A 20334-nucleotide genomic window follows, 5' to 3' on the forward strand; every position below is an offset into this window, starting at 1 on the left:
GAACAATTTAGACTCATGGAACACCCCAGCCCTCCAAACTGGTCCAGCTTTTTGTGAGAAAGGGAGCCTAGATGAGATTATTTAGCACCCAGTCACATCTTGAAAATCTCTGGTGACCCTACCATGTCTCTGTGGAGTTTGTTTCCACTGTAAAAAAATTTCTTTCTTTATTGAGATAAAACCTCTCCCAGCGTAACTTGCGTTCCTTGCCCCTTGTCTTTCCTCTTCTCCCCTCTGATGAGACACCACCTGGAATACTGCATCCAGCTCTGGGGCCCCCATCACAGGAAATCCATTGAACTGTTGAAGCAAGTCCAGAGGAGGCCACAAAGATGGTTAGAGGGATGAAGCATCTCTCTTCTGAAGAAAGGCTGAGAAAATTGGGATTGCTCAGAATGGAGAAGAGAAAGCTCTGGGGTGACCTTGTAGCAGCATTTCAGTGTCTCAAGAGGTCAACAGGAGAGCTGGAGAGGGACTTTTCATATGGGCATGTAGTGACCAGACAAGGGGTAAGGGCTTTAAACTGGAGGAGGGCAGGATTAGGTCAGACAGTAGGAAGAAATTGTTCCCTGTGAGAGTGGTAAGGCAGGTTGTCCAGAGAAACTATGGATGCTCCATCCCTGGAAGTGTTCCAGGCCAGGTTGGATGGAGCTTTGAACAACCTGGTCTAGTGGAAACTCTTTCTGCCCATGGCAGGGGGCTTGGAACCAGGTCATCTTCAAGGTCCCTTCCAATCCAAATCCTTCTATAATTTTATTATTCTCCATGTGATTTCTGTTGAAGGAAGAAATCTTCCATCTTCTTTGTAGCCATACATTAAGTGATGGAAATCCGTGGTGGGGCCAGAAAATAGTAAGTTAAATTCACCTGTTCAATGCTGCACTGGGAGGGAATGTGGCAGAGGCCTTCAAACCTTCAAGGAGAGCTGTGAGCAGGGGGAGAAGTGCCTGCCTCCTTGCTCTTTGGTACCACCTTTGGCAGAGGAGATGGGTGTAGCGTGTGCTGAAGGCCAGACATCCAGTGAGTGCAGGCACAATGAGTGAGTGTGGAGTGAGGCAGGAGCTGTTGAGCTGTGCCCACATCCCAAAGGTTACACCAAAGGATGCCCTTCCCTCAGATGCCCTGAATTTAGTGTGTGTGCTCAGTACTCCTGCCAGCAGCCCTCCCTGCCCCAGGAGATGGCAGCTCCCAGCAGCACAGCTTCTGGATCTGTTCCTGTGGATGGGGAGTGTTGCTTGTGTGTGTCTCTGCCCAGCCCAGCTGCCCAGTGTGAGCTGGGTACATGCTGGGTGTGCTACAGGGCAGAGCAGAGGCCCCATGCAGAAGAAGCTTGTTCCAGTTCTTTCAGACTTTGTCCCTTTTTGTGTTCTATCAGTGAAGGATGGAGGACTGCTGCAGAAAGTTTTCACTGTAAAGAGGCCTGACCATGACTTTTAGATGATTAGCTCTCACTTTAAATGCAGAACCTGCTTTTAGCATCAACTGTTCCCATTTGTAATTTCCCTCATTTTTTCTGCACTCTTTGGGACTGTTTAAGCCTGCTAAGAGAAGCATGGTCCCACTGATACACTGGTTTTCCTCTGAAGCCTTTTGTGTCTCACTGTCTGATGGACAGGTTTTCACTGCACATTCCTGTTTTTCAAAGTTTCAGGGAAATTATTCTCAGTCCAAAAACTGGTTTTGGTTGGTTTTTTTTTTTTTGCTGATTTCACAAATACAATGCTTGTTACATATGTATCCCACATGCAAAAAGTAGTTTTCTAAGAGGTAAAATTCTTGGAATAATCCAAAAATCTTTCTTTCTTCAAATAACACATGGAAAGACAAAGTTAAAAGGGGTTTGATCTTTATTTGATAACAGTGTCCTTAGTGCTAAATCACACTGAGAAAACAAGTAACATGTGATGGGTTCAAAGGGAGGAAAAATCAGATAACATCACCTAAAATAAAGGTAACAATATCTGGAATGTTTTTTCCAGAGCTATGGACACAGTTGATGGTTCTGCTTCTTTGCTTGGTCCAGACATTTTCATTAGGAAGAAGATACATGTCATATACTGCTTTGGTTCATGCTGCATCAATTGGCAATGAACAGTAGTGTATCCTGCCCAATCCCATCATTAGTCCACAGAATTGCAACTCTTCATTACCTGTATCCTTTTGGGAAGTGGGAAACTTGACTTTAGTCAAGTTTCTTTGGGGTTTCTTATACAGGATTTTTGTTTCTTGGTGACATAAACTTTAGTTTCTAAAATATATTTTAATTTGAAAATCTGAAGGTCCTCTCACAAACAGTTGGTACACTTTTTTTTAACACATCTTCTCTGGGCCTATTTCTTGATGTCTCTGAAAAAAAACAAACAATAAAAAATTGCATTTTTTAACATTTCTTTGAGAAAGTTCTTTCCAAGGGTATATTGACAAGAAGAGCGAGTTTCTTGTACTGCATGCAAAATGGGGGTTTGGGATTTTTTTTCCTTCAAAGGCATATGGGACTCTCTTTTCACAAAGTTAACAGTGACCACGGGGGCCAGATTTTTCATAAGCATTCTGCATGCAGAAAACCCCTAATTTATATAGACAGATTAGACAGATTTAATAAATCCAGTCAACTTGTGCGTTATGAACATTCTTAATGTCTCAGCCTGAAACGACTGAATTAAAGTGTATGTCTAGACTGCAGGAAAACTACCTTCCTGGAGGTGAGGACCAGATGGAGTGGTGTGACTCTCTTTTGGCCCAGTTTTCTTCCCATAGCTTTGAAATATGCATCTGAATCCAAGAGCAGTGCATTTGAGTGCATGTTGAGAGCAACAGCTCTCCTGAATTCGTGGAATTGGCATTGATAGTCTTACCCTGTGTCTGATGTATGAAGAGCCACTTGAATACACTTTTTCTTGGTAGAAAGTGCTATCACAAACTAGATAACCCTGCTCCCCTCTGCTGGAATCTGTCCTAGTACATCAGGGCAAACTATTTGCAGGTTGATGTGCTCTTGATTTTTCTTGTCTTTTTTTGACAGCTCCTAGACTGTTTTGTGATCCCAGTGGTGATACTCCTCTCCTGGTTCTTCTTACTGGTGCGATACAAGGCAGTTCATTTCATTGGGATTGTGGTCTGCATTCTGGGCATGGGCTGCATGGCAGGAGCAGATGTCCTCGTTGGGAGACAGCAAGGAGCAGGTGGGTAAGAATGAATGGGTTGTATGGCTAAGTTCTGTTCAGAGAAGCCATTGACCACTGTGTGTCAGACTGGGGCCAAAAAAGGGGGAAATTTGGCAAGAAAATCTGTACCTTCATGAATCCAAAGCGCTGCACTATTCAGAGTTGTCTCTTTGTCAGAATGGCAGAAAGGGGTCATCACTTACAAGTCAGCAGTGCTCCAAACAGGTTTCTTAGGCCCTGTGTCTTACAACCCTCTGCAAGCTGGGGGGACAAGCTAAATATTTGTAGTTTTGTTCTCTTTTGGCTTAGGTGTTGGACTGCAAACCTCAATAGCTTCCTTTCCAAATTGGATGCATTTCTGAGTTGTAAGCACCTCTCACATCCACTGTGCGCTCTTACTTCTCCTCAACTTGGCTTGTTTTTCTACAGAGGTGGGATCACTTGGTAGGTGCTAAAACACACTGAACCTGGATACCACCAGTTGGGTTTTGCACACAGTCTCGTCCTAAAGCTTTGGGACTTTACTGTAACATTTTTGAAAAGAACCTCCTTGTGTGTAAAATGTTCTTTTTTTTCTGTGTGGCATCATATGAATAATGTGTGTGTATCTATTAATGCAGACTAGACAGAGTTAGATTTCATCGATCAACTTCCCCTGTCACATTGATTTCTCTAGTGCCAAGCCAAATGATGTGGGAAGGCTGGAAATTCTTTTCAAAGATTGTCAATTAGGCACAGTTTTCATTCTTAATTAAAAGCACTGAATTGTGAGCAGAGCATAATACGCTGGGATTTAAAATTCTTGAGTCAGCTTTCTGAATACAAATGCAAGTGCTGTAAAAACTGCATTTGCTAGAATGCTACTAAATAAAACAATGGAGTTTGTAACAGTGCTCACCATATCTCCCTACCCCCTTCTATCTCAGTCCTTAAACCTGAAAGGAGACTTTTAGTTACTGGTCTCCTCCAGAAGTAGCCTTGCCCCAGCTAAAAATGAAATAATATACTCTGTACTATGTAACCAGCCAGCCAAGGCTGTGTTGGGAATGGCTGGTTTCAGAGGGATTGAGATTTCAAACTAGGGTTCCACAGAAGAAACATCCTGTGTCCCAGCAGTCTAGAGAGTGACATGCATGAGTGGGTGAGCTGTGGATCAGCAGGAGCATGTGGGGCAGTGGAAGCAGACAAGGAACAGATTGAAGAGCACTGACACTTTGCCATGCAACTGCAGTAATTAGATGTTATTTGCCATGTTCATTACTGAAGCATGGGTATAGCTGTTAAGTAAATTTGTCCAGAAAAATTTGTGAACATGCATTATTGCCTTTTTAATTGGACCTACACATGAAAAACTGTCCATGCTCACTGCTATGCAGAGAGACTGCAGCTTTTTTACTTTTTTTAGTGGCATAATGATGTTATTAGTGATGCTGTCTTTAACAGAGTAAAATAGATCATCTAGTTTAATTTCTTTGAAAGACTAAAACTACACATTAGAATGTACAAATAAAAAGAATTAATGGCAGGAAGAAAAGAAAAAAATTATTGAAACTCTTCATTAAGAGGTTGTACACCATTTATAGGATGTTTCCTAGGACTGGATAAACTAAAGTAAGGAAGACACCAAAAGCACTGATACTTTTCATTAGTCCCCAGTAAATGTCTCTGTTTATCTTATATTTTAGGGGACAAGAACTGTTGATACCTGTGTGCCCCTGTTGACCACACTGCTTCCTGTATTAGAAGAGCCATAAGGCTCTGCTAGGTACCCACAGCATAAGGCAATTTAGCCTGCCAACTCTTACAGTAAGGGAACATGAATTTAAAATGTATCACAGAGAGATTAAAAGGTATTTTCCAAACTGTCTGCAGGAATTAGGTGTAATGTGCACACATGCTTTCAATTTTCACTTATATCCTCGCTGATATTTTGCACATTATTCAATGGGAAAACACAATTACTATTTAGTATTTAGAGCTCTATCATCTTACATGCCAAGTATACCTGAAAAAAACATTATTCTGAACTAACACCCATGAGTTACTTTCACACTTCTGCTCCTGCTGTACACATAGGTCTAAGCCACACAGGTCTAAGTGTTTCATCCAGGTTTTTCAAAGCACTTCCTTGCTTTAACTTACAGCAGTCTCTGGAAACCACTCACATCAATCCTGCTAATACATATATCAGTGTTTAATTTAAAATGGGACACATTGAGAGTGATTTTTAGGTATTACGTTCATCAGTAACTACAATCAAACCAAAGAGAAATGCCTCTTAATGGCAGGGGCTAGTGCAAAAATGTGACAAAGAGGCCTATTGGGAGTGTGAAAAGAAATTGTGTCAGAACACAATTCACATTTTAAAGATTTGTGTTGCACCATAATGCTATAACTAGTTCCCAAAACACTAACTCCGCTCTGGACCATATGACTTCTCCACAGAATATTAAATATGGTAACAATCATTAATATAAAGCTTGTTTTGCCAGGCTATGCCTTGTGTGTCTTCTGAAGAATGACCTACACCATTAAATTGGTGAAATACAGCTTTATTATCCTAAAAGTCTTTAGAATGCATCTAATTAGTTGATGCATGTTTTTTTAGCAATGAAACCAGTAGAGACATGTGGATATTACAGGCATGAAAATAAATCTATAGGGATATGTCAGTGTTGGGGGAAAGTTCCAAAGTCTCAGCCTCTCAAGGAAGCAAAGATAAGGCATTTGACAACCAGAATAGTAATTGCTAAGAAAGAAAGCAAAACAATTTTACAACATTTTTACACCAGTATATAAAGTTTTGGTGCACTAACTCCTTGGGTACCATGTATTACTCTAGTCACTGCATCTCAAAAGAAGTCATCAGAAAATAAACCTGTATAAGATATGGAGAAAGATGAGAAAACTGTTCAAGGACATAAAATGGATTCAGATGAAGAGACTGTAGCCAGACTGGGACATTCCATTTCTCAGAAAAGGCAAGAAAGAGACCTGTGAAGGTATATGAAGTCTTCAGTGATATGCAAAGGGTCAATACAGAGTGATTTTTAAATATTTCTCAGGAAATTATGGGATGACTCATACAATTTTGAGGTATCCAGACTAAAAGTTAAAAGCATGAAGTACTTCTTAATAGTAGACCAAAAATATACAGATTTTACACAAATTGATGAAGGATCCCTCAAGGTTCATTAAATTTGATGGCCTAATGCAACTTCTATCTCAGAAAATGCCCGATCTACTGAGAACTGGCTGACACAAGTCCCTCTGTACTTCCCTATTTTTTTGTGCTCTCCTCAGCCACTCTGTGCTGCTGAGTACCAGAGGAGGTTCCAGTGTCAGAGTCTGGTGCTTTGAACAGAGCTCAGCTCCCTCTTCTGGGAAGGCCCTGAAGGTTGAGGCTCACACTCAGCATGGGAAGAGCACTTTGGGAAGAGCTATCAGGGTATGATGCTTGAGGCCATCCCATCTGTGTGAAAATGCTCAGCCTCTGAGCTGCTTTTGTTTCACAGATGCAAAAGGATGATATTTTTGTCCCAGCAGGAGCTCTAAGGTCAAAAGCTTTTTCAGCAATACTTCCCTGAAGTGTCAGTGAGTAGCTGCAATAAATACCAAAAAAGTGAGCTCAGTGAGGAATCAATGGAGCCACTGTGAAATATGAAATGCATCAGGGGTATGAAGAAGTTCTGTAACGTTGTGATGGCTATTTTAAATTAAGAACATTACTGATTGCAAAAGAAGACTAAAATCTTTTTAACAGAACAACCAAATCATAAAAAGATAAATGGTCAAATATAAACATGTTGCCAGTCAAGAAATTCAGTCAAAGCCTGGATGACTATGTGAAAAACAAATCTAGTACTATTTGCTAAATACACAGAAGCCACATCTCATCTGAGCCAAAAATTGTTGGAAACTAAGAGAGTATTACTGGGAATATTTTACACTTTACTCCATTCCTATTGTCCTTAAACAACTTATACTTTTCTGGTGCTTGTAGCCAGTGTTGGAGACAGGATTAATGAACCCTTGGTCTGTCCTCTTATGACCATTTTTATTATCATAAGTTTCTTCCCCATAGAAATTTCAGCACTACAGTTTGGAATGATAACTGAAGGCTTAAAAGAACACCTTAAAGAAAAATGTTGAAAAGATAATTTTGAACCGGTTGGAATGTTTGGTTTCCATTTTTATTTACTGCAGTGTATATTTTACAGGTCAATTGAAATAAAACTTTAAAAGACGGGGACGTAAAAAGTAAATCGAGGTATTTTAAAAGAAAACAGGATTTCTTTTTTAAAAAATACTGTGTAGTACTTCAGCATTTCTGCTGAAACTTTTCAAAGAAAAATCCATTATAATCCAGCATTTCAGAATATGGTTCTGCAGCAATATCTGACAGCTTTGTGAAGCTGTAGCTCTTGTAGAAATATTTTAACAAGCCATATGTGCAGAGGGAATTGCATGCACCAGTTTGCAAAGCTAGGGCCTCGGTTTTCAAGCTGGAACTTGATCTTGATCAAATGTCACTGCAGCTCTCCCCAGCACCCAATAATAAAATCTTCCAAGACTTAAAAAGATTTCAAGCAATCTTTGATAACAAAATATTTTAGTAATTCTGTATACCTGGAGGTATTGAAAATACATCTTGTTCTTTGCATGCATTAGGTATTGCTATGTTAATTGAACCTCTTTTAGAAATCTGTCCTTATCATCACCCTGTCTACACCCCATCCTTCCTCCTCCCTTTCTTGTCAAACAGCTCCATGTGAGAATGAGGTCAATATTAGGTTGTAATGATTTCTTCACTCATTTCACAGGTACACAGAATTTTTCAGTTGTCCTCAGATCTAAGTACTGAACATGTTTTAGACTGGTTAAATTTCAAGATGAGATGCAAACTGCTCTATAGAGTTGAGTCACATTCTCTCTGCAAAAAAAAAAAGGTAGTATTAATAAAGTAAAAAGGATCAGTCTCTGAAGAGTGCCACTTGGATGCTATACTTTTTTTTACAAGTTTTTCAGAACTTTTTGGCTTCTTTTTTCTACAGCAAGGAGCATGCTCTCCCTCTGTCTGACTGAGGCTGGTGTCTTGAATGAAAACTGTTCAAGTGACAGAATATTTGCATTCATTTTATTAACCCAGATAAGGGCTACGTAATGACTGAGGAATGAAATCTTTTGGGAAGAACATGCAATGGTTTTGGACAGAAGACGGTTGTTTTGAGGCATTCTGATTTTTTTTTTTTATTTATCCCTAGGTGAAAATAAACTGATAGGGGACCTCTTAGTCCTTGGCGGAGCAACGCTGTACGGCATCTCCAACGTCTGTGAGGAGTACATCGTCCGAAACCTGAGTCGAGTGGAGTTCCTGGGCATGATCGGACTCTTTGGCTCCTTCTTCAGTGGAATTCAGCTGTAAGTGAGCAGGTTTGAGCTCACTAAGGCTTAAATAAGTGCAGCTGTGGCCTCCATTGAGATACATTACCCACTCCTTCAAAATTAGCCCTTTCCTGTGGAGAGCAGGTGTCCTCTAATCTTGGAATTTGCATTGGTTTTCATATTTCAAATTGGTGGTTTGAATAATAGCACAGATTTTTACCCAAGTACTCTAATTCAAGGACCATTGTCCTTGAGTAGTCACATAAAGAGGCAGAAGACATGTCACACCATCTTGCCGCTGGAGGACAAGTGGATGCTTCACATATTATTCTGAACTGTGAATAACAAAATCCACAGCTTCTTCTGGTTCTATTTTATACATTTAAAAAGTCCCCTTGATTTCTAAAAGGTAGAAAACACATCCAGTCAGAAAGTGTTTTACTGGTTTGCTTGTTCTATGTAATTACATTATGATATGGAGGAAATCATAAAAAGCCTGTAAGAAAATGGCATTTTCACTTCAAAAATATTTGGCACTTAGGATATTGTTGCATGGATTTCAGGATCTATGGAGTCTGGTCTATATCCACATGTACCTAATGAGCATCCCAACTGCAAGCCTAATAGTTGGAAGGTGGCTTCCAGTGTTGCAGTGCTGTGACTGATGTAAAAGTAGCCCTGCAAGATTGCTGCATTTTGTGCAGGACTGTCTCTGGTGCTTGTAACACAGAATGACTTTTGATTATTCGTCCACAAGAAGTTGCTTCTCTACAGATCTAAGCTACTCTGCTTCTAAGAACAGAAACTGATCAAAAAAACACAGCCCATCAATTCCTATTTCAATGGTTCTATTTTTTTTTAGCTAGAAAGCTTAATATATTTGTAAGGGATCTGAACAAGTGTCTTAAAATTATTTCTATTAACTAGTTGCCATACAAGAAGTTCCCTTTTAAAAGAATATGGAATTTAAGAGCATACAAATGTGCCTAGTATCTTTGGCTAAAGCATTCTTTTATATGTTTGTGATTAAGTAGATACTAACATTCTGAGGACATCAAAGCAGTGCCCTTGTCATGCTCTGTGTGTGTAAACTGTCATGTAAATGTCTCATACTCCAGAATTCAATTGTTGTGCCATTTCTCCCTCTTGACCCAAGCAGTTAGTCACAATTCAGGGTCTGTGAGTTGTTCTGCTGGTTTGGAATCTGGTTTTGGAATAAGGCATCTTTGTATAAAGAAGAAACAACTGAAAGGAAACAATAAGAAACCATTTCTTTGATGAAAGCCCTAAGGTTTTTCTATTCAAACTTTGGCCCAACTTTGGTTCACTCCAACAGGTTTTTCTCCACCAGCCTCTGCAGCTTTTTGCTGATAGTGCTTTTCGGGCACCTTCTGGAGACTCAACCCCACTTAGTTCATACCTGTGCCTTTTTCTTACCTTTACCTGTAATGAATAGCAGAAGTCACAGTTATGTGTTCACAGAGATTTAATCTAACTGAATATAACACTTACTTCAAAGAGAAGCCAATTCCTCATGTTAAATCTGCAGGCTCTTTCTTTGAAAAACTACTGGCCACTTTGGTGCAATATAGGACCTTTAGATCCTCTAAACTGAAGGAGTCTTAGACTGTAACATAAAATAAACATAAATAATGCCTGTTGTGCAGCAAAGGAGGAAGAGCTAAGGTGTCAGGGGAAACAGTGAATTAATGAGTTGGCTGATTACCCAGACATGGTGGAAAGAGTTTAGTATGTTGGGTATGATTAAAGCAGGGAGGAAGAATAAGAGATTAGTTTATAAGACTTGGGGATATCACAATTACCCAGCAAATTGAGATAAGGTTATCTGATCGAATCACATCATCATAACATGGCCTATTTTCTGATGGCCCCCTGAAGGTCATCTGGTTCAAGCTCCTACCCAAAGCTAGCTCCAAAGTTACATCAGGCTGCTTAGGGAGTTGTTCAGTTGATTTCTTGGCATCTCCAAGAATGAAACTGCCAGTCATGCTGGGCAACCTATTCCAGTGTTTGACAATCTTTTTTCCCCTTGATATTTAATAAGTTTTCCACATTGCCACTTATGTCCATTGTCATTCATCCTTTTGTTGTTCACCTCCAAGAAAAGTATGACTACTTTGTCAGTAACTACTCATACCCATAGTTAAGATGGAAAATTTATTGCGTGTCCTCCTTTCCCCCAGCTTAGCCTTCTCTTCTCCATGCTAGGCAAACCCTACTGTTTCAGCATTTCCTCTTACATCCTGTCCTCAACCTGCCTGACCATTGTGATGGAATTCCACTGTACTCCCTTCAATTTGTTATTATCTGTCTTGTTCTGGACAGCCCATAATTGGATACAAGACTCCAGCTGCTGTCTCACAAATCACATCCTTCAGCTTTCTGGCCAGACCTTTACTGACACAGCTCAGGATGCTGTTGCCTTCCTCTGCTCCAGGGACACATTGCTGACTTGGGTCCAGGTTGATGTCCGCCAGGACTGTAAGGTTTATTGCTGGAAAACAATTTCTATCCAGTCAGCTCCCATCCTGTACTGTTTCACAGTGTCTCTCCACCCCAGGTGAAGGAGTTAATACTTGCTTTTTTTGAACTTCATTAAGTTTCTTCTCACACTTTTATTTAGACAACATTGTACATAGTCCACACATCTAGTGCATACCTCTTGAGTCTCTGAAGATCTTTAAGAAAATCATGTTGGAAACCTTGCTAAAGTAACAGTAGATTACACACATACTCTCATTCACTCCCTCTCCTTTATTTACTGATCCAGTCACCTCATCATAGAAGGCAGTGCTCTTGAGACCACTGTGCTGGCTCTTCCCACTGGAACCCATCTTCTTCATTTCCTGCGAATAACTTCAGGGTAGATTTGTTCCATAATCTTCCCAAAGGTTAACATAATCTGGCTGCCCAGGCTATACTTATTGTTCTGTGTTAAACTGAATGTTGCATTTGTCTCTTTTCAGTCATCAGAGACCTCCTCCAACTACCACAAGCTTTCAAAATCATTGTGATTCCAATTCTTCAGTGCCTCTGGCATCACTAAATGGCCATTTCTGACAAAGTTTCTCTCACCCCTCTTTTTTTACAGATCATAAGAAATCACAAGCCATAGCATATTGTTTTATACATCTTTTGTATTGGCTAAACAATAATATGAATGCAATGTTCCTACATTTAACTTATGTGAATTTTTTTTTTCCAGACCAAGATATGTTGCAGCTTGTTTTCATTATATTCTTAAGAAATTACTTATAAAGGAGACATATACCTTATGTATGCAAAAACACCTATAATTTAGTTATTTTGCAGAGAATATAGTCTTATTATTCTGTACACAGTATTAGATTTGCCTCACATCAGCAGCAAGCAAATTAAAATTTCCAGGATGCAACTCTTTAGACTAGATTAATCTGGAAGGTGCTGAGCTCCTGTAGTTTTACTATTAGATTTGTTCTTCCACATACCACCTTTCCTACTAGGTACTTTGTTTTTCAATCTGTATAATTTCGTGTTTTATACTTGTCTAAAATAGTGTCCAGACCAGCATGCAGAGTTCTGCACAGCTGGATTTATCTGGAAATCACACAGACAGGGAAAGCAGTTACCTGCACGAAGACCTAGCTTGGGAGATATCTTATCTCCAAGGGTCTGTTTGCCTGGATTGGGAAGAGCTGACTTGTTGCCACCTTAGAATTTTATGAATATGTGACTTTGATGTTAATGTACAATGCAAGATTTACAAGATACTGAGAGTGGACTTTTGCAGGTTTGCCCATCCTTTGCTTATTATCCTGACTTTCACTGCTGTGACTATTTGGTTTCTCTCAGTGTGTAACAAATCACAGTATTCTTCCCAAACCAGACTGTGATATCTATTTATTTTACACTGCAGAGCTACTCTGAAGTGTGGATAACTCAGATAGATATATTATTAATAATTAACATTCAAAAAATTTCAGAATATTAAGTCAGAAAAGTACAAGATGATTGAACATTTACGCAAATGGACATGTAGAGCACGTATATAGAGAGCTGGAAATAAACCAGGAGAAATTGTATGCTATCACATCTGATTATTACCCTGAAGATCTTTCAAATACACAGGCACAGGGATAATGCCAGAGTAGATTAGTAAACTCTTGATTGCATTTTGTTCCCACAGAGATTCTTTTGTTATAAGGTTATTTATGTTGTTTTGTCCAGCACTTGAATTCAATGAGTGGAAGTAATTTAACTTCTGTTCTCTTACATCAAATTTTGCTTTCTCTTCTAGTGCAATCATGGAACACAAAGAGCTGTTGAAGGTCCCCTGGGATTGGCAAATAGGTAAGAACACACTTTACCTCATGGGAGATGGTTGCTGAAGGAGGCATGCTCACAGCCAGCATTTGGGGAGGCGGGTACAGAGTTTCAGGGGAGCCAATGTTTGTGACTTTTCCACGAGGAAAAGTTACTTCCAAAGGTTGAACCTCATAACTGCTCTTAAACAATCTGTCCTCCATTGCTGTGTTATGCCTTCCCTGCACAATTAGGTTAAGCATATGAATGCTGTAAGATAACCATTCAGACAGCCGTGAAGTTAAACAATAGTGTGGTTCCAGTTTTAAGATTCAATGCAACACTGGGGCAATAAATGAGGCAGTCATTAAGAGCCAAACCTTTCCAATGAAAGCCAAGGAAAGAAAATGGAGCCTAACAAAATAACCTTGAAAAGTACTTGCAGTGCATATTATAGCCTCATAAATTCACTTCCAGGAGGAGCATTTCTGTATGGAAGTGGTTTAATTGCTTTCCAAATAGTTTTGGTGGAATAAAGCAGATGTGTCCTTTTAGACAAGTTTTGGGAGCATCATGCCCAATGAAGCAGTTATGGTGTTCTGCCAAGCAGGGGATTGCATTTTCCCATTTCAGTTTGGAAGCTGAGTTTATGAGTCCCTTCTAATTAGTCCAATGAATTATTTGGTTTAAAAGCAAATCAATATCTGGGGGAGTCCCTATAATCACTCCTTCACTGTTTATGACAATAGAAGAAATAAAAGAATACTAGTAGCATAGAGCTGATTGGTTGCAGAGGATTCAAGCTTTGGCAATCCATTGACAGCAGCTCTTTACCTAGTTTCATACTGAACATCAAAATGGCAACTCAGAAGTGTGCAAAAACAACTGATTAGGTGGGGACTCCCTGAGGGGAGGGGATACAAATTGTGGAATACCGTTGGTTTCTTTAAACTTGGTTTGTAATTTCCTTTCATCATTTTAAACCTTGATAAATACAGCACATTTTTCACAAAACATTGCACCTAGAAATCTTGGAAATTTGATGGTTGAGCTGTAAAACTAAGTGACAAATTAATTTAAAGTATCCATGGAGAGACACACTCAACTGTGTACTAAAGTGTATTGGCCTTCTTTAATCTGAGATAGTTAGCATAATTGCATCAGTGTTTGTTTATATTTCATGAGAAGGAGCTTAGGGACATAATTAATCTGGTACTGATGATACCAGTGGTCATAGTGAATTAATCTACTGTCCATGTAAATGTCATATATACTTCCATGAGATTTCTGTTCAAACTCAGTATCAGTGAAATGTGCTGTTAAAATAAGGTCTTACTTCATCTGTGATGCTGCCAAAATGTCCCTGAAAATTGATTACTAATTCTGAAGAGTCCTTATGCTTCACAAGGCTGAGATCATCTTAGCAAAAACATCATAGATATGAACTTGTTTTGTTAGAGCAATAATTGGAAATGTGGTGTAGTTGAACATGGATTAAATGGTGACAGTTCTGTAGTTCTTCCTTGGCTTCCACTGCACCTGGTGTACTTTCCATTGCATTGGCAGTGATACAAGATTGTCAAAAAGTGATTGACAAATCTGTATAAGGGAGTTCACAGCCTTGTCCTGGGTAGTTATCCGCTGTGACAGACTCAAACCTGCAGTCCAGCAGAGTTAAATCATCAGCCTTCCAAATGGTGGTGATAAAGTCACAGCAGGCAACCTAATAAATAAATCAAGGTGGCCTGTTGCCATCTGCCATAATTGTGCTTTTAAGATCAAATGAGCTACCTTTTAACTGATGCAAATGATTTTTGAATATAAAGATCTAAAGCCAATCTGTTATGTCTATCATGTTTAAAACAGGCTGTGTCCCTCCTGGTGTTAATTTTGGAAATTGCCCTGATACATATCATCATCTTCACACTCAGTGTGAATCACTGTAGCTCTGTTTGTATCCTTGAAGTTTTAAGTATTAATACTTGCTGACAACCAGACTGAAAGGAGTATGATTTTACAGTTTTGAGAGAGTGGTTTCATATGAGACCATGACAAGTTTTATAGTGATAGATGAAATACTAACAAATAAACTCACATCAGTTTTATTTAAGAGAAAAGCTAGTTTGTAGCTCCAAGGAAGTGTCCTTTGGTACCAGGGGTTTGAATATTTCTGAATGGTCTTTGTTCCAAGGCAGTATGGAAGATCATAACTGATTCCATGTCATGCCAATTAAACATTTGCTTTTGGAGTAAAAGCACAAAGGCAAATTTGTACATCATGGCACCATGCAACATTCAACCACCTCGCTCAGGAGCAAGACCAGAAGTTCTCAAGTCATGTTGGTCTCTGTCCTACTTGGGCTGTATTAGAGTGGTCCCTAGGGAAAGATCTGCCTATTTGTGTGAAGACACTGAGTGTAACAAGAAATGGAGAAATGCTGAGGGACTGGGGCTCGTTCAGCCTGTGGAAGAGAAGTTATCTGCAAGGAGTTTATCAAAAGGACAGAGCTGGTGCATGGCTCTGTCAGAGGTGCATGGCAGGAGGATGAGAGCTCAAATGACAGATTCAGACTGGATATAAAGAAAACCACCTTCACACTGAGGGCAGGCAGGCAGCAGAGCAGGTTGCCCAGAGAGCTTCTGGAGTCCGCTGGGACTGCAGCACTAGAGGCGATTCCCAAGGCTGCTATTTGCACTGCATGGATACCTGAGGAGGCTGAGGCTTCAAGCTGTTGACTTAAATCATATTTTCAGTCTCAAAATTGGCCCTCTAAGAAGCATATATATCTGGAAATCATATTATGTTGATTTCATTTGTTTATTGTCACGACTAAATGCCACCCAACTGGTGGATATTACAAATATTTTGAAGCTGTAAATGAAATGCCATTTTATATTCACCTCTGCTAGGACAGCTACAGTTTAAGCAATTTTCCTCTGGAACTGAAATGCCCTTTGGAAAAGCAACCTGTGAAGCTGGCTGTCAAATAATGTGAACACCAAGGCAGTACCATAAAATTACACTGTGAGTTGAGTGCATAAACCAGCAAATCTGTGTTAAATCCAGACAGCCAGAGACTTGGTGGACCAGCTTGTGGTTTGCAGACTGTACTTTGACAATGCTGACTTCTGATCCAGAATAGCTTTGGTGCCTGACCTGTTCTTCTTAAGCCTGGAAGAAAAGCTGGCTTAGTGCTCTTGTGTGCAAAACAATTTCCCATTGACCAAAACTACACTCCACATGGTGCAATTATTTGCCTGCTACAGAAGAGTCACAGAGTTTAAATAAAGCAGCTTTCAAGCACTGCCTAAAACTTAATTCTGTTACCAGTATACAATGCACACCTTATAAATTTGCTGCCTATGGGTAAAAGCAGTTTTGCTATAATTGTCCATATTCTGAATATAAATTCAAAATTCCTTATCATGCCATATTATGGACATTGATAGTTTGTGTCTGCTATGTTTATTTCAGTTGAGTGTACACTTCAGTTCATATGCTTCCAAAAGACTCAATCTGTCACAGCTGATTTTGTCCTTTAGACAGCTTTTCTAAAGAATTTTTAACTAAATGGATCCACATGCAGATATATGACCATTATATGGCTTTTTTTTTATCCTTTCTAATCCCTTTTAGGACTTTAGCAATCAGATTTTCTACAACTTTTAGTCAATAACATGTTCTGAAGAGCTGGCACGAGTCTAAATTTAGGCCTATGCACATATCAGCTGGGAGTTCTGCAGCATATGGCAGCCTAAGAAATATCATTTGCATGAGAGCAGATGAGTAAAGTGTTTGCTGTTTTTTTAACTTCATATTGATTAATTTGCCTTGGGATTTATCAAGTAATAACTGAAGCAATGAATTCTTTCCCAGTAAGTTATTTAGGTTTTTAAATTAATTTAGATTTTTACTGTAATGTATTTTTATTATATTAGTGTCTAACAATCTAATTTGTGTGAGGCACTCTGTAAACATGTAGCAGGAAAGCGTTTCAGCTCACAAAAGTTTTATTGAGGAAGGCAGACAAAAAGGAGTAGAGGAACAGAAGTGCAAAAATCTGAAGTGATTTGTCAGTTTTGGTGGCAAAATAGGTTTAGGATCTCTGACACTTGAGTGCTGTCCTCATGCATTCATCCATTTGCTCATTAAGTCCTCTGCAAATAATATTGTGTTCATATTTTGGGTCCATTCCCAAAAAACACTGTGTGCTCCATCCAACTCAGCTGAACTCACTTGGCTTTGGGGACATTCAGCTCCTGCAGAGACTGGATTTGATATGTTCAAATGCATCATTATGTCCAAATCTAAGTAGGACATGAGGTAGTCAGTAGTAGTATAAGACACCAACTTGAAACAACTCTGCTATTATGGAGACCCCAAAGGACCTCATGTCCAGTGTTGATATGGTTTTCACTCTCTATATGTGTACATTATTAATTTGAATTTTTCTTTGAAAAAGCATTATTCTTTCTTTTCCTAAAAGCGCAACCTTTGAAAGAAGGTTGTCCCAAAAAAATCATTTCTGCAGGCTGTAAGGTCACTTTGCTTCTTGTTTCTCTCCTGCAGGCTTGCTGTACGTTGGCTTTAGTGCCTGTATGTTTGGCCTCTACAGCTTCATGCCAGTGGTCATAAAGAAAACCAGTGCTACTGCTGTCAACCTCTCCCTGCTCACTGCTGACCTGTACAGCCTCTTTTGTGGATTATTCCTCTTCCACTACAAGGTATGGAAATGAGGGATGTGTTTGAGTAATAGCAGTATGCCTCAAGAAACATCAGTTAACAACAAGGAAACAAAAGAAGCCTCCAAGCTTTGCTAGGAGGCTAAACAGTTAAAGTGCAAGTTGATTTTTTTACTTCAGACTTCCTACACTAAAACAAATTTTATTTTATTATTTGTTTTCTGAGAGAGCTCATTTGGTCTTTTTGTTACAAGTTTTAAGATTTGAGTACCTGCTTATCAGCCACTGTATCATTAATTTCATGTTACTTATCAAAGGTTACCTTCAATTGCAGTGAACAGACCCAATGTGGCAGCATGAAGGGAGGGACTTTTCCAAAATTCCCACAGACTTTTTTTTGCCTGGAAACAAGGTTGTTTCATTCATACTGATTCTGAATTCATAACTAAATTGTTCATAAATTATACCTTTCTCTTGGCCAGACCAGTGGCTTGCCCTCTTATTGTAAATGCCAAAATGTGCAGCATATTTGTGTTGAAGTTAAACTTTGGCCTCCCAGGTCCCCTGATATTTAAAGCACCATGTGGTACACGACCACATTTGACCTCCAGTTATGAGGAATGGCACTTCATTATTCACAAGTATCCCCCGCCAGTGTCCATCCTGTGAAAATAACATTGCAGTGCTGGAAGCAATTGCTTTCTACCATCATTTATTCATAGGAGGGAGGTTACTTGATGGCTAAATTGTGTTAGAAGTGTTAGGCAACAGAAAGCCTTAAAATTCTGAGTGTCTAATCAACTTGTATCAGATTTTGTTGTAGTAATAGTACCTGCATGACTCTGAATGTGACAGTCAAAGTTCAAATCTTCAGAGTTCAACACAAAATTGTTTGCCACTACTGTCTTTTATTTTGGTTTTGTGGCTTTGAGAATTCTGCAGGCACAAGAAAAGCAAGAATAGAAACAAAAATATGACTGAAAACACAATGTAGGGGTTGCCTGCTGCTTTGCAGCTGTCTCATGGTGATATCATTTCTCCTTCTTTCTGCCTCATGCTTCAAACCCCAAGTGTTTGACATAGGTGTTATCTGAAAACTATCTCCTGTAAATATTATTATTTGATACACACAGAAAAATATATTTAGGGGTGTTAGTCCACTGTTTCTAAGAAAAATTACTACATTTACTACAGTGAAAGACAAATGTTATTCTGAAAACAGTGGTGGTGGTGGTGTACTAGCAAAATCAAACTTAAGTAGAAGGAAAGACTCAAAAGGCAGCAGAGGGTGAATAGCTCTGTTCTTAGCATTGCTCAAACCTAACAAAAACGGCAGTTTTGCAAACACACACTCCAAAGTTCAGACACTTGAAAGGCAAAAGGTGAGTTAACGGTTTAATTTCTTCCTTGTGTCTGATGGATACATTAGCAGAGCCAGGAAGGCAGAACTTTCAGCTTTACTGAACCCCATCATTCTACAGTAAGTTCATGTCAGCTCCCATCCATAATGGCATCTTGGTCTCCCTCCAAGACCTGTATGGGAAAAGTGCGCAAGAGTAGAAGGCTCAGATCAGGGAAGTTTTCTGGTTGAAAGCATCCATCTCAACATGTGTCCTGGTAAACTGGTTGAGTTCCACATCTGAAGTAACTGATGGTCCCCTCTGTCCCTTGCTCTAATTATTAGAAAACTGAAAGTCTCATCCTCCTGTGGTTACTGTATGTATCATGCTGTTGCTTTCATAAACACTTACCAATTACTTAAACCTATCCAGGTTTTTACCTCCACTGCTTTCCTTGGAAGACCTTCAGAACATTGCCTCTCCAACAGTTACAAACCTCCTTATTTCCAGCATAAATTTACTTGTGCCTGGTTTTGGTCCATTCATCTTTCTACCAAGAGTATCCATTAGCAGCAAGAATGCCCATCTCCAAGGTGTTTTACTCCATTGGTACATCAGTAGAGAGGAATCATATTGTCTCTCAGCCTTCACTAATCAGGGCAAGCCCTTCTCTGCACCTCACCTGGCTGGATTTCATCCTCCCTGAGACAGCCCCTTCAGCTCGAGGTCCTGGTCCCTCCAGCACCTGGTGCAATGCTTTTTACTCTGTTTCTCTAGGAAGCCAGTTATCCCATAGACAGCAAACCAGCAATGACATTTTTCATCACTGCATTTCTTTTGTAATTTATCCTCATCCTGCACTCCATACAACTCATGTCTCACTTTTCTTCTTCCCAGCTGAAGCGTTGAAAAGGAGAAGACCTTTATAAGGGCTTTCTGAAAGGACCTTTACCTGAAATGCAGCATCAATTTTTCAAGCTGTGTCTCCTTTCACACCCTTCAAACTTACATTGCAGATGAAATTTGAAGAGAAAGGCTATATGCAAAGATCATGTCGATTTTAAAGTCCACTTAGTTATTTGGTTTCTTCTTTAGTTATGATGTTTTTATTCATAGTTAGATGACCTTCTCCTTTTCTTACGGTTTGCTAACAGGTGTCATTTTATCTGAGGAAGTGGAACTGTGAAATGTGTGACTTGCACTCAATAATGAAGTCTAATAAGTTGGTATGAAGTGATCCAAAGTAATTCCCCTCCTAGGACGGTGTACACTTACTTGTTTCCTAGTTTTTAAAGTGCTGTTTTGTTCCTAGCCCAGCTGTACATCTCCTGCAGCACCTTCTGCTTTTTTCTGCACTGGCCAATGGGCACAGCCCCACTTCACTGGGAAGCAAATGGGTTTATGCTCAAGTAGGATCAACTGAGGGGTTTAGCATCCCTTGTAGAATATCATTTTATGAG

The 20334-nt window shown here is 39.5% G+C and overlaps 1 protein-coding gene across 2 annotated transcripts in view; it reads left to right on the forward strand.

Moving 5' to 3' along the window:
• The window catches only part of SLC35F1 (solute carrier family 35 member F1), a 226345-nt gene that overhangs the window by 187192 nt on the left and 18819 nt on the right, over positions 1-20334 (forward strand). For both annotated transcript variants that reach the window (XM_077175219.1, XM_077175220.1), the window contains exons 4-7: positions 3023-3182; positions 8429-8585; positions 12847-12899; positions 17422-17576. In XM_077175219.1, coding sequence (XP_077031334.1) covers positions 3023-3182; positions 8429-8585; positions 12847-12899; positions 17422-17576 — 525 coding nt within the window. The remainder of the gene's footprint in view (positions 1-3022; positions 3183-8428; positions 8586-12846; positions 12900-17421; positions 17577-20334) is intronic.

Source organism: Agelaius phoeniceus, chromosome 3 (genome assembly GCF_051311805.1).
Source record: "Agelaius phoeniceus isolate bAgePho1 chromosome 3, bAgePho1.hap1, whole genome shotgun sequence".
NCBI classification, from domain to species: Eukaryota; Metazoa; Chordata; class Aves; order Passeriformes; family Icteridae; genus Agelaius; species Agelaius phoeniceus.